Genomic DNA, 15,892 nt, shown 5'->3' on the forward strand with positions numbered 1-15,892 from the left:
GTGCTTACATATAGCACATTAACAAAAATAGGAAAAAAAAACGTGCTCCTAAACAAATTAAATGTACACCAGCTGGCATGCACGGCTTGGATGGGACACATGGTCTGACCTATCTGTCTGTCCTATCCTGGCACTGAGTTTCATGAGGATTTAACAGCCAACCCCAAATGACCAGAAAGTTCTGCCTGTGAAGACACATACCTGCTGTGTGGGCATAAACAAATACACTCTCAAATACTGAACAAAACCAGACTCTTGCACATGCTATGGGAAAGATTTGTCAAAAAAGCTTCAAGTTATCTGGACAAGGCCCCTTAAATTAAGTTTCAAAACTACACTTCAATGTGTCTTGCATTTTAGTTTTTAAACTGTGTAAGCTAAAGAATGTCAAACCTACTCAGGAGCATATAGCGTCATAAACCAAATCAAAGGTTAATATCTAAAATCTAATGTAAGAAATTAAGCATTACCATCTCCCCAGCAACTCTCCCCAGGAATACAAAATCTTCTCAGGACAATCCTTTGACACATCACCAGTGCCACTGGAGAGTTCATTATCACTCTCTGTAAGAAGAAAGAACAAGAAAACAAAAGCATGTACAGGTTTACCCAAGAGCACAGACACTAGAGATGCATACATACAAATCTCAGACAATTTTTTTTAATATATCTGTTTTAAAAGCATAAAAGATACAAAATTTTAATGGAATCATAAAGAATGTTTAGCAGACTTTACCAAACAAGTGTATTGATAAAGTTATCGTAAAGTTTAAAAGAACAGGACTAGGGAATAATTCACAGTAGTGTTACCAGAGAAAGGACTGAGACCTAGAAAAGCATTATGTGAGAAAACTTTTAAGGCTGTCAAATCTCCATTTAATGAAATTTCACAGTATTACCTCAAAGTCACATCCACTCCAGACTTCACACAAACAGAAGTCTCCATTAAAGCACAGCAGAAAATGCTACTTCATTATATCACATCCCTTTGCCTGTCCTGTGGTACCCTGAGCTCAGGAAGCCTCCTCTGAGCCACAAAATCTTTTTTTTTTTTTTTTTTTAACTGAAGTAAGTTCATGGATGAGCAAAAAAAAAAAAAAAAAGCAAGACTGTGACATTAAAGGTCAGAGTGCATGGAACAGAGAGGATTGCTACAAATGAAAGCTCATAACTATTAAGAATGAAACACTTGGGGAGGGATATGTACCATTTTATGACTAACACCCATATCCAGAAGGGGTCATGTGGGCCTGGAATAGCATGCTCAAAAAACCATCCAATCCAAGTGTTCATAAGGATTCCAAGTGTCTCACAGGCTTGTGCAGCTGCCCACATTTAGCTGGACAGTCTAACTCTATGACAAGTCCTTTTGCAAATACAGTCTTGCAGTTATTTGGACTTTTTTTAGTTTTACCCAAATAAAATACTGATAAGAATTAAACAAGTGCAACTTCAACAACACCAGATGCTGACAGGCTCCAGCTTTCAGGGTCTTTAGGAGGAAACACAAGCCAAAAAGAGACACAGCAACAGCCCCCTTTATCATCATCCCAGAATCCCAGAAGAGTTTGTGTTGGAAGGGTCCTTCAAGCTCATCTAGACCCAAGTCCCCTACCACGGGCAGGGACACCTTCCACTAGACCTGGCTGCTCCAAAGCCTGTCCAGGCCTAGAACATTCCAGGGATGGTGCAGCAACAGCTCCTCTGGGCAGCCAGTTATCTTCAGAGGCTCTAAAGCCACTGGCAGCTTGATGTTACAGGGCTCCAAGGCTGCTCTCTCCCAGCATCTGAACTGTATCCAGAAGTTAAAATGGAACAAAAAAAGACAAGTCAAAGCTGTATCTGCCCACCAAATCCCTTCAATACTCCTTTCCACACAGCTCTGTCACATCTTGTTGCTGATCTAATATCCTGAATTCCCTCAGGTGCATTGAACATTTCAGCTTCAGCTTTATGTTGACAACATAGTTCAGGTAGAAAAGGATCTTCAGTACTTGTGCAATTACCCTGTTAACTCTTCATCCTTATCATTCTCACTTCAATTACAGATTTCTAATTTATATTCCTAGCAGCTGTCAAATACAAGTCATTAATAAAATATCATCAGTGCTTGAATCTGACAGTGGGCTGTGAGGACCAAGATAGCATATACTGTATTTCAAGGACAATTAACAGCAAAAACACTGCCCTGACAGAAGCGTATCAGAAATCTCTGTGTTTGAAAATGAACACTGCATTGGTGAAAGGCTTCAGCTTGGAACCTGTTTGCACAGCTTTACAGTTCCTAGATACCAGGCCAACCTCCATTTAAATACTTCCCCATTACAATTAAAAATAATCCAAATAAAATCATTACCCATCCACATCACAAACCTACAAAAAACTCGATTTTAAGATTTCCCAATCTTTTGCATGCATTCACTAGACCTAAAGATGGAAATAAGAAGATCTAAAGCCTCCAAGTTTGTAATCTTAACAAAAATTTTCTACCACAGTAACAAGTTTTCCAGTAACCAAAGGAATCAAGTGTGTCCTCAGGGAAAAAAATGTATCTGAAGACTCAGCTTCCCCCTTAAAATTACCAAAAATAGTGTAAAGGCCAATTTCCTCACTTACCACAAAGACACTGCAATAAATAACATGAAAAAGGAACTAAATGCATTACATTTGTTTAATTCTCTCCTCTTCTGATCTGCACAACTGTGTCAGAGGGACCAATAATAAATGTAGTCCCTTTTACTTCCCATGGAAAGAAGAAAAAAAATTGAGGAAACCTCTGAGATGAGCCCATTTGCCATTCAGAGGCACAAGGTACATGCTGATGACACCAGTGTGTACTAAGAATCTCAAGAAACCCAGCTCACATCAGGAATTTATCACAAATCACAATTTCAGAAAGGCTTTATGCATTCAAAGTAAAGGAAGAAAATCTGGCACTAACTGCTGAAAGGAAGAGATTAGAATTTCTCTGGAGAGACTGAAGAACTACAGCACATCTCTGCAAGAGTTAATGTTGAAAATATACACAAAACAAACCCTGCAGCCTGGAATGAAATCTGATAAAGATGACTGAAATCCCCGGGCAGACCAAAATGTTTCAAAATGTCGCTGCACTGAATCATTTGAGCAACAAAACACAGTAGCTCTTATCAGATCTAAACCTGAGCTTGCCAAGGAATACTGACATCAGCCTAAAGAAACAAACCCCTTGATTTCTCACTGTGATGGTATTCTGGGCAAAATTCTTCGAAGTTCTAAAGGAGACCAGTGTTACACAGCACATACACTCCAGCACTTCAGCCAGAAAATTCTTTCATCTGGAAGGCTTGGCAGTGTTTGAAATGTATTATTCAGATATATGTCACAAAATCTCAGGCCTTAATTAGAAATGCCATATGCTCCCTTTCAAAAGACGCTAACGTCAAACTTCAAAATAGAATAGGGCAAAGGGAAGAAAATAAACAGCCTTAAAAACCTCTACTCTGTTTCCATGCTAAAGAGTATTTACATATTTTAACCTCTTAAATCATTAAAGTATAACCTAAGAAAAAAAAGATATCATGGGAGGGATACTTAACTGTAGATGTTTTTCTCTGAGTATTTCTACAGATTTTTTTCCACATTTCCTAGCATCTATAAGCCAGCAAAATTTGCCAAAGCATGATTTAATCCACCCTTATTCTGCTGGGAAAGACACAGATGCCTTCTTCTAAATCTTCTGCATATTTCTCCTCCTGTATTTGCCCTGACCTCTCAGAGCCATCAGCTGGGCAATAAAACTTAAACTTTGTCAGAGCAGGTGGACAATGGAAGACATCTCAAGGGAACAAACCTCAGGGCTGTGAATGTGCATACACACCAATAGCCTTTAAGATCACCCCCAGAGAACAGTTAAGTCTCAAATGTTTTCTGTTTCATTTTGAATGGCAATATGATTCACAAAATTCACAAAAAGGTCATGCCTCATGAATCAATTCCCTGAATTTAGAGCCTTTTTAAAGCAAGCCTGGAGGATCACACTCCCACAGCAAGCTTTGCTCTGTATGGCATCAGCATGGAATAATACTTTGGGCTGGAAGAGACCGCTGGAGATCAGCTAATGTGATCCACTCCAAGCTCTAGTTAGACCAGGTCACTCCAGGACCTGAGTGAGAGGTGGGCTGGGTTTGGCCGGGAGCACCAAAAGGGCTGGGGGTGCACAGGTATTTGGGAGGGGACACAGCCGGAACAGATGACCCCACCTGACCCAAGGAATGCTCCAGACCACAGGACATCATGCTCAGAGCAGGAAGGAAAAGGAGGAAGGGAACTTGGGTGTGATGCCATTCATCTTCCCAAGCCACTGTTACACACGATGGAGCCCTGTTCCCCAGGGCATGGCTGAGCACCTGCCTGCCCATGGGAAGTGGTGAATGAATTCCCTGTTTCGCTTTGCTTGAGCACACAGCCTTTGCTTTCCCTACTCAACTGTCTCCATCTCAACCCATGAGATTTCTCACTTTTACCCTTCTGACTCTCCTCCACCTCACCAGGGAAGAGTGAACGAGCAGCTGTGTGGGGCTGAGTTGCCAGCCTGGGTTAAACCACAATATCAAGTTAGTCCTGAACACCTTCAAGAAAGGAGATTGTAAAATCTCTCTGAACAACCTGTTCCACTACTTGATCATCTGATGGTCTAAAAACAAACAAGCCAACCACCTGTCAGGGACTGAAATGTAATTTACGGCTTAAACGTCTTCATGGACTTCTGCCTGTTGTAGCAAAACTGTATAAAAACAAAAGCTAAAGACCACATACCCTGAATGGGACCCTGCACTGCACACTGATGGAGGTAAGATAAAGTGACTCACGTCTCGGCTGGGGAAGAAGAATTTATTCACAGAGGGGTCAAGCCTAGCACCGTGGGGCTGGAGACCACAGCCCTGGGGCTCTCAGCTGCCAGACTCACACAGACCCTCACACCAAAGGTTGGGGGACAGGTTTTGGGTGTGTGGTGAAAAAGCCTCCGATCAGAGGCAGTGAGTGCCCATCCTCTGTTGCGCAGAGGAGCTCAGTGTGGGGCCCTTCACCCCAGAAACAGCCACATCTACATGAGGGACAGCAGAGGGGGTGTCATGGCCCATCAAAGACACCCCTAAAAGGGTCCCCAGACAGTGCACCAGAGACTATCAACAGATCTGCATTGTTTCAAGGGACAGCGTCAAACTTGCCCCACCCAGAGGAGGCATGGGAAGGTTCCCACCTGGCCCACAGGCATATAAATTCAAAGGGTTCTCTACTTGTCAGTGCAGGGCAGTGGGGGAGCCTCACCAGCAAGAAGACCAGATGGAGGGGAGCCACGAGACATCACTGGGACCCTCAGAAGGGTGATATGTCCCTGTGTAACCCCCGTCAATCTCTCCCTGTCCCCCCCCACCCCCACACACCTCTTTTTCTGTTTCTTTCTCTCTCTTTCTTTCTTTCTGTTTGCCTCTTTTACTATTAAATAAAACAATCAAGTTTTTTGGCACCAACATCTAACCTCATTTGGTTTTAATCAAGTTTTGGGGTATATTTCAACCCTTTCTGGGTTCGATCCATTTAATTCACAGTCTTAGTTTTCTTTGTTCTTCTGTTAATTGGGATCATAACACCAACCCACCAAAAACGTCCTTTTAGCTAACCAGAATTTCCAGGCTTCCAACTTGTGCCTGGTGCCTGTTGCCTCTCAGCCTGTCACCATGCACCTCAGAGAAGAGTCTGGCTCCACCTTTACTCACTCCTCTGATGTAGCAGATGTAGACAGCAACACATTTTCCTCTCCAGCCTAAACCAAACTCAGTTCCATCAGCCTCTCACTGTACACCATGTGCTCCTGCCATCTGGTCAGCTCGGCCACTGGACGTGCTCCCGAGTGTCTGTGAGTCCTGCAGCGGGGAGCCCAGACCTGGCTGCACTGCAAACACGGCCTCACAGGTGCTGAACAGAGGGCACTGATCCTTCCCTGACCGGCTGCTGGACTCCTGCGCGCAGCCCACGCCGTGCTCAGCTGCCTTTGCCCTCAGGATGCGCTGCTGACTTGTCACAATTTTGTCTGCTGGGATCTCCAAATCTTTTCCTGAGACAGTGACTCTTTATGTAGTTCGTGTTCAGCCTGTCTCATCACAGGAGGTTGTTCTGTCACTGATCCAGGACCCAGCACTTGCCTCCCTTGAGCTTCACAAGCTCTTACTCATGCCTTTCTGCAGCCTGTCCAGGTCTCTCTGAACAGAAGCTCTGCCCTCCAGAGCACTGAGCACTCCTCTCAATTTGCTCTCATCCCCACACCTGCTGGAGGCACACTTGGTCTTGTTACACGGGTGATTAATAAAGACATTTAACAGCACTGATCCAAACACTGATGCCTCAAAAACACCCTTCTTTGCTGGCTGCCAGCCAGACTTTGCACCATTGATTGATTCTTTCGTCCCAGCAGCCCAACCAATGTTCCAACCACTTCATTTTCACCTTGTCCAGTGCCCATCTCATTGATTTCATGCTAAGGACTCTATGGGATACAGTGTTTGAGCCCCTGTAAAACCCAAGTGTACAGCACCCACTGCCCACCCCTTGCCCATAGCACAGTCACCCCGTCACAGAAAGAGAGATTTGTCCCTGATAAATCTATGCTGGGGGTTCCCAGTGTTGCCACTGGACATTCACAGGTTTAGAAGCTACTTTCAGGAGTATTTGCTCCATAACCAGTCCTACAGATTGAGGTAGATTGATCGAACTAGAACTTCCTTCTGGCACTTGCTACTTTTGGGTATTTGCCATTTGCATGAGATGAACATGGAAGCTTGAACAGGTATCCCTTGGGTTGGGACAGGATCCCTGGATTTTGCATGTAGCCCGTTTTGTGAGTGTATCGACAGATAAAAATTCATCTCACTCAAAAACCTGCAGGGACACTGAAGAACAAGCTAGAAAAGAGTGAATCTAATAGAAAAGAAGATTGGCATTCTATGGATATACATGATTTTGTCAGTTCAGTCCAAGGATTTTACTGATCTTTTGACTATTTCTCATTTCAAGCCTAACTTTTTCTAACCTACTATTTATGCCAACTACATTTTTTTTCTCCTAAACAATTTTAGCACATCTCTACCAAAAAAAAAAAAAAACAAAAACAAAACACCCACAACCCACCACCAACCACAAAAAAAAAAACAAAACCCCACAAACCAAAGAAACACAACCTCAGCTTTTATTGTTTCTCTCTAGAATACTCTACTTATTTCCTCAAAGGACAAATTCTCCACACTTCTGCTCATTTCCCATTTTCTCCTCCAGTCTATATTTTTTCTTGATGAGAGATATTCAAACAAAATACTGAGGCATCCAGTGTTCAAACTGGAAGAATTACACACACAGTAACTAGCATAAGCAAATACCACACAGGTAAAAAAAAAATAAACATATACAGAGGAACACAAAATCTTGGCCTCTTCTTTCCCATCTCTTATTTTGATAGTCCAGGGTATCAAAGAGAGGCCATGCTCAGAGGATAACACCAGTACCTAGAGCAGCAATGACAGGTTAGGCAAAGACTGGAACAGAATCTATGGGAAACCAGCCCAGAGCAAAGTCAGACAGCACAGAGGTTCCTCCCTCTCATCAGGGATTAACAGACTCAACTTTGTTCACTGGCTTTCCCATTTTTGGCTTGAGGAAATAAATTCTGGTGAAGGACTCCTACGAACAAAAAATTGAGGTATTTAATGTGCTTGAATTTAATTTTTCATCTTCCCAGTTTTCCAGTGAAAGGATTTTTTTGTTTATTTGGTTTGGGATGGTTGTTTTTTTCAGTGGACGGTTTTTTGCATCACACTTCAAAATGTTGTTTTAAACAATACTCCCCTCATGCATATCTTACAGCAATTATATAGCTATAGAGCAGCTTTTCTGAGTGGTTCAGTTCTTCTTGAGGAAATTCTACTGTCCATCTGAAACATGAAGTTTGGCCTCAGAAGTCAAACTCCTTTTTCAGTTAATAAAAATGGAAACAAGGTGGAAAACTACAGAGCTGTTTCAGAGATGCTGAGCACAGAAGTAAATAAGTGAAGTACCTCCTAAATGAGTAGAAAAGCATGAATAAAGCAGATAAAAAATGAACAGGTGGGATTTGAGCACTGATGTGAAGGAAAAGAAAGGATATTTAATGTGTTTTAACTGAGAAGCTGTTACACGTGAAATAAAAAGAGTAGGTGGAAGTGAAAAATAATATAGCTGGAGCAGTCTGAAGGAGAAGGAAATCAGGTCTTTAAGACAGGTAGGAATAGAGTTGGAATACTTTAAATATGAACAGTTTGATTTTTATGTAAGAGAAGAACAAAACTGAGGGAGGAGCTGAAACTGGCAGCATATTATCAGGGAACAAGACAGAGCGTTACTGACATGGAACCTTTCCATACATGCAAGATAAAAGAGGATCGTGAGAAAGGCCACAAAAAAGAGCAAATTTCATTTATAAGGTAACAGGGAATTCTAGAGCATGAACTATAGTTCTGCCACAGAGGATGAGAGTGAAACAAAGTTTAAGTCATAAAGTCATTCTGGTACTAAATACGGCGGATTTTCAGAGATGTCCAACATTTAGTGCATTACAAAATGTTTTGATGAATACAGAAGGATTTCCAAATGCCTTCCAAATAACTGGTTTATGAAATGACAGTCCTCAGTATATTCTCTTATTTAGAGGGAAGAGGAATAATCAAGAGCAAAAAAATACAGGTTAATGAATCTGAACAAAGACAACTTGCATTGAATTCTGCTCACAAGAACTTCCTGCTTACGTTAGTTACGTAACTAACTTGAAAAATTAATTTGGCAGCTACTGAAGTACATGTAAAGAGAGCAAAACCCAAATATAAAGGTAACAGAATTTTTCACTAAAAGCAAACCAGTAATAGAAAAAAACCACTATTTTGATTCTCATTCCTTTTTATGAATTATAAGATACACATTTTTCACTTAGAATCATTCAAGTGAAACCTAATGCTGACAAATCACACTATTTTGCTTACCTTGCAAACAGGCTGCAAATTTAATTGCTTCTTTATGTAACACAAAATCTGATTTTGATAACCACAGTATTTGATAAACACTGAGAGAGGGTGGCACAGCACGCAGCTGGATGACCTCTGCCTTTCCCTCACTGCATACCATTATGCACTGTTTTCACGTGTTAAGGACTCTGCAAAAATCTCCCAAAGGACCCACACTTGTACTTGAGAGCAGTCCTGTCCTGTTGGTTGTGTGCAGTGGCCAGCCAAAATGACCTTTTTCTCTTTAATACAACAAATTCTGCCTTTTAAACCCTATCTTATAGCCTTATATGCCCTACCTTTTAAACACTTTGTTCTATGTCATATACTTTCAACACAGGCCCTGCATCACTGTCATATGACATGAGAATTATTTTAAATTGTCACAAAAATAAACCTTAACTGGGCATCCAAGAGATGATCCTCCCCCCATGTACTGCACATAAAATTGAGCCACCGTGACATCTCTAAATCTGATGTACAAATGCTTAAAGCTGAATAAAAGAAAGTGGAGAAAAATTACTGCTTCAGTTCAGTAGTTTTGCTCCCACACAGATGACAAAGCCAACTAAATGCTGCACAGTGGAGGTAGTCTTGTAAACACAAACATTTTCCACACGTACCGCGCTGTCTGATCGCTGCCATTGCAGAGAACAGGCAAGGAAACAAAATTGGAGGTGCTGTCACAACTCTAAGGCAATGCATTAGTAATTTATGAATTTGTAGATTAGAATCTACTCCCATCTTTGATATAATCAATGAAAAAAAAAAAAAAAATCAGTGTTAGAAAATACTCAGAAGTATGTATTGCCTGACAATTAAGGCAGTATGCCGGGCACTCAGATTAGAAAGCGCTCACACTCACAAAATACCAGAAAGTTCATGAGCAAAACCAAAAAAGAGAAGACTCTCCTGCTGAGGGTAGGGGAACTGCTGGTTGAGAACAGTCTTTTTAATAATCTTTATACAAAAGTGGTTAATTTTTTAAATTATATGAAATGTGCAATTATCTAAGCAGTGGCAGCTAGAGGCCACCCAAATTGATGACCGAAAACCTGAGAAGATCCTTTAGCAATAGGAAATTTGGATTCCTAATAAACCAGCAGGATTGAAAATTCTTTTTCAAACTGCTTTCATACTGATTACAGATAGAAAAGGAAAGACAACCACGAATGAATAAAGCATCCAAATCACTCAAAAGAATCTGCAATTGCTTCCAGACAAGATGAAAACACCAATTTATGCTCATTTTGTGTCTACTCTGTACCACAATCTGAAGAGATTTTACGAAAGTTATAAAAACATAACAAAAAACCTGCAATCCAAGAAACAGAATTCACTATGATCCCACAGAATTGAAACCTGCCTTTATTTGAAAGTATCTTTTTCTGTCATTCTACAAAAATAAACCAAAGGCATCAACAGATTTCCCTGGTGCATTCATGAACCACAGGCCAGAATTAAGGAATTACGTTTTGTCTCGAACCTCCCAAAGTAAGTATGAGGAACAAATTTTATCAAAGAAAAAATCCCTACAGAGTGTTCCCAGGAGTGTCGAGTGGACACTGGGGAAGAAGAGAGGGATAAAAGAGCTCGGGTAAGGCACACTCCTTGGGTGTGTTCCACTTCCTGGAACAGAAAAAAACCTTAAAAATGCCCAATTTTCCCTTTGAATTTATAACCTTGCAATTTCATTAAATACTTCTGCAACCCACAGAAGCGCTTCAAATTCGAAACGTTTCAAAAACTCACCTTGTAACGCAAAGGCCATACTTGCATGAACAAATCTAAATAAAACCATAACTATCAACTGCCACCATACTGAAAATAACAAGTCCTCTGCACTCAGTATTTTTTAATATATTAAGGAAAGTATCACATGACCACATTCCTCCTGGCAGCACAGTAACAGCTGCAGAAGTCAGCTGAGTGCATTTATTTTATGATTTTTAAAAACATAAGTGAACTGGTAAGGTGTGAAAATAATCAATTTTGGATTATTTTATGGACAATAGAGTTCTTAAAATGACATCAGGCTTGTCAGGAATATTTTCTTTTCATTTGGATGCTATTACAAGTAGTGTCTGTATTTTAAAACTCTTCTCTAGTGGAACTGCAGAAAGGGTTCTTGTCTGGAGACAGCTACTGGCCAAATGGCCTCGTGAATTTAGGATTCCTGATATTCCAGTTCATTTTTATGGAGATAGCAAAAAGACTCCAAGACAGATTTAACTGATCATATTTAGGACCCATCAACTTTACCCCATGTTGGATTAATATAACAAACAGTTCCTGTGAAGTACATAAAGCTATTTTTAATGTGGATTAAAATGCAGAGTTGACTATTTCAACGCTAGTCATGTAATTTTTCTCACACAATCACCCTCATTTGTTCACATCATAATCCCTATTTATCACTAAATACTCTCTCAGTAGTTCTATTCACTCCTAAAACATCACCTCCTCTACTCCTCTGCTTTCTGAACACCGAAAACAGCCTCTACCCACGCACAACACTTGACACAGCATTTAGACTTCCCCTGGACGATCACCTCCCATCATTTAGCGTGGTCCACCTCTCGCCTTCTTTTTGTGTCACCAGCACAACACCCCCAGAGTTCATCCTGAAACTTTCATGGTCACTTATTCTTTTATTTTCTATTTGCAATATTGAACCCTACCATCTCTACACTTCCATACCCTTGAAGGGAATTTTCCTGTCGTCTATCTCTTTGTTCTTAGTGTTCAGATGGCCAGAAGGAGTAGGAAGATTAAAGCTTTACTTTCTTCAGTTTTTTATTTATTCTCTTGGCAAACAGAACAGAAACAGAGACGGTGCTGCATTCCTGGAAGTCGTTTGAGAGCGTTCCAGAAGCACCCTATAGCTCATTTTCAGAAGCTTCTTTTTGGTAGGCAAGTCATCTTTCACCTGAATTACCTTCTACCTGTTTCAGGGTATCTGCTAAACATTCTGTGCTTACTCTGCAGCCAAATTCACAGACGGGAACAAGAGCTCTGAACCAGACACTTGGGACCACAGAAAGCTGCAGCAAACGTATCTTCAACTCAGTAACAATCACCTTAAAAAAATATTTTCTGGTTTTGAACAGAACTGCTCCTGCTTACAGTGAACCTTAACCTTCCAACTTTATCCTGACTCCAGAAGAAACTCAAATGGAGTTATCTAGTGCTCTCCTGAAGCATTATGTATCATTAAAAAAAAAAAATTCAAATATTAAAGCAAAAGGAAGGTCATCATTTCACATATAGTCTGAGCAAGCACTGCTGCCAAAAGCAGCCAACCTATTCATCCCTTTTGCCATTTGTTATTTATTCCTGGGATTACATCCTTCTTTAAATGCTTCTGCTGGAAAGCTATTTCCCCCAGTCCTTAGGCTCCCAAGTGCAGCCAGCCACTTCATCCTCCCCACAACAATACTACAATAAAATGCTCTCTGAGCTTTGCTTTTTTCAATACAATAGCCACACTATCAATTCTGGGCATGCTCTCACCTTTCTTAATGCTCCAGAAAGGAGAAAAAGGAGTTCAACCAGCTGTGCTCTGCACCTTGTTACAAGGTTCTACTCAGGATTAAATATAAATAGTGAACTTTTCTGCATATTAATAAAAGCTGATACTTAAATCGACTTTATTTGAAACCTTTCCAGAAAGTGTAAGCATTTCCTCATTATCCATTTTAATCTTTTTAAAATTATATTTAGAATTTAATAGAAAGCTTCTTACTAAGGAGTGCACTTTACAGTCTAGGTTTTGACAACAGATTATTAAAATCAAATATATTTTTAAAATTATCACCTCCAAAGCAAGGGACCAAAAGAGACTGGATTGCCAGAAATATCTATTACAATATTAGTAATTAAAAACCAAAAAGAGGTTGACCTGAAAGATCTCTAAGTAACAATTGCACAGTCTTAGGAAAGGTCTTTTTTACATAGCTGTTCACATGAAAAATCAAGCTGAAATGTGAAAAAATATTAAAAGCTAAGAATGTTATTTAGTAGTATATGATCTTCATTTTCTACAACCAGTTGTTGAAAGACACTAGGCTTAACTTAAGTATAGTGATTATTTAAAATCATTATTGGCAGGTCCCATGTTTGGCCTTTCATTAAAACAAAAAGAAAAGAATATTGGAAAATGCCTTCTTTTTTAAGACCATCTTTATTCATATGCTCATGGCACAAGACATCCCAGTGAGCTGTGGGCATGCAGAGTACACAGGAATCAGATACAGTGCATTCTCATACAAGAAAAATGCAATGCATAATGCTTTTGAAATGAATTAAAGAATATTCTGTGGGCATATAATGGAAAAGTGAAAAAAGATTAAAAAGAAGAGAAAAGTGAAAAGAACCTATATAGCCAGGTAGCTATAACACTTAACAATAAAAAAGAAAAAGCCTTCTTCCAAGGCTAAGACAAGACATTGTAAACTCAAGGGGTTTTTTTCCATCATCATAATTAGTACCCTGAAAAGAAAAAGAAAAAAAAAACGAATGAAGAGATTTATTTAGAAAAACTGCAAATGACTCATTGAACCTGCATATCCTGCAGGATAAAGAACTTCTCTGCACAGAACTCTAAATGTGGTTTCCATGAGAACAGAGGCGCATCATATTTTTAATGTCTTCTCTTTGGAAGTAATCTACATTTAAAATATGGAAACTAGCATTTGGGAGCTAAACCAAAGTTAAACTTAGGTTCATACTCCACTGGAATACTTTTCCCCTGTAGTAAGATAAAACCATTCTGTAATAGTCCCAAGAGGACAGTATCCATGTTATTTCTAATTGTGCTGCATTCATCACAATCTGGAACAGCTGCATTCTTCCCAATAACAGAAATATTGGGGGGAAAAAAAAAGTATTCAATTATTTAAACTCTACCTTATCAAACAAGTCCCAGAAATCAATTTGGCTCTACAACTCACACATCCAGCAAGGAAAAGAACACCAACAGCTGAGTTACACTACAATGATCAACAAGTTCCAAGGACCAAATCTGAACTAATTCTTGATACGAACAGCAAAGCAATCCCAAATACCAATGAAATAGAAGAATTCCTTTGGAGAAAATAGAATTTGTCCTATTCAGAAGTCGTACTTGATACAAAGGGAGAACTGACATTGCTAAGCTGTGCCTATTCCCTCCCTTTCCAGGAATCAGATCAAAGTTCAAAGAGCACCTGACTGTGGGGTTTTTTGCAAGCTTGGTGTCAATGTGTGGGGGGGGTGTGGCTTGTGAGATTAACCACACCTGCCTGCTTCAACCTGTGTTACTCCCAGGGTTCTGACTCATATTGCACAAGCTAAAATCCAATACTTACCTATAACCAAGAATTAAGGAAGAATTTTTCCAGGGTAGTGAGTGAGACTTTTTACAGTATTGACAGAACAGTGTCAGAAATCTGAAGAATACCTTGGTAAAATGATCACAATTCTTGGTAGGTCAGACATCCAGATCAAAAATGGCACATGGAAAGCCTATTCTGAGTGCTATGTGCTAACTCTCAGAATACAAAGAGACAACAGTAGGCCAAGGACCTTCAAACAGACAAAAAAATTCCACCCCTCAAGGAAAAAAACAAAACAACAAACCAACAAACCACGAGCGAGAAATATACTGAGGTACGTAAGCTTTGGAAGGAGCGGGCAAATACACTGCGTCTATGAACTGCAGCAATCCCCAACTGAACCGGGAGATATTTTAATAAGCCCTAGATATAAAGTGAGGGAAACCAAGTCCCGGGTTAAGCAGACGGGGGATGAGGAAATTCCTCATGTGGGTCTGTCTAGGATTGGGTTTTTTTGTTTCAAGAACAGGCATTTAAAAACCTGCTGTTTCAAAGCCTAATTTCATGCTGTCCTCTTTAGCAGCATAGCAGGTTCACGGCAAATGACTTATGACCAGAAGAAAAGACCTTTGAAAAACATATTCTAAGTTGCTGGCAGAGCACAGGTGCCTCAACAATGCATTCTGAAGCACACAGAGAGATGGACACACATCATCTGCTGCTGCTATTGGAAGACATCCAAACAATGGCTTGGGGAAAATACTAGTACTCCTAATAGAAAAATACTGCCCATCTTTTTGTCCAAAGCTGTTGTATTAAGAATTAACTGAGTAAATTAACAGCAGAAATACAGCAGTACTATCCATGGAAACTGTGGGTGCTCGTTTATCCTTACCTTCTTCTGCCTCATCCTCCTGGGATGACATAGGCCCTCCTCCACTTGTTGGGGTGACTAATTCTTCCTCTCTGGCGGATTCTCTTTGCAGACTGACAACTTCATAAATTGCATCTCCAGCACTTGTGTGGTTTTTTCCTTCAGACTGAACCAAAATATGGGTATGGATTAGGTAGAAAAATAAGGCTATGAAAGGCTAAACAAGTTTGGTCAGGACTGGCTCAGATTTCTTCACCTTGGCAAACAGATGACAGTACCTGACAGTTCTGTTTCTCTCAGTATTACAGGTAGAAAATATAAATAAAACTGCATTATTTCCAAAGCTACCTCTTAACAATCATTTTCAGTATCGTTCAGAACAATGATTAAAAAAAGCTTTCCAATTTAAACAGCTATAACGAGATTAAGTCAAAGAGAAATCTTAGCTAAAGAAAAGAGGAGAGAACAAAGAGGAAAAATACTGGAGTAACTGAAACAGAAACTGAATGCCTGAGGGGGAAGAAAAATAATGATAAGAGTTTTTTTGTAGGTAAAGACAAGACTAAAGATGAAACAAAACCTCACCCTTTTGAAAAGCCTTTAATTGTGAAAAGCTCTTTTTAGTCCTTCACTCACTA

At 40.0% G+C, this 15,892-nt stretch overlaps 1 protein-coding gene across 2 annotated transcripts in view; it reads right to left on the reverse strand.

Moving 5' to 3' along the window:
- Nucleotides 1-15,892, reverse strand: part of RABGAP1L (RAB GTPase activating protein 1 like) — a 214,774-nt gene that overhangs the window by 182,723 nt on the left and 16,159 nt on the right. For both annotated transcript variants that reach the window (XM_040073100.2, XM_040073102.2), the window contains exons 10-11: nt 15,276-15,420; nt 471-564 (exon numbers count right to left, since the gene is read on the reverse strand). In XM_040073100.2, the coding sequence (XP_039929034.1) occupies nt 471-564; nt 15,276-15,420 (239 nt within the window). The remainder of the gene's footprint in view (nt 1-470; nt 565-15,275; nt 15,421-15,892) is intronic.

This window comes from Hirundo rustica, chromosome 9, assembly GCF_015227805.2.
Source record: "Hirundo rustica isolate bHirRus1 chromosome 9, bHirRus1.pri.v3, whole genome shotgun sequence".
In the NCBI taxonomy this organism is placed as follows: domain Eukaryota; kingdom Metazoa; phylum Chordata; class Aves; order Passeriformes; family Hirundinidae; genus Hirundo; species Hirundo rustica.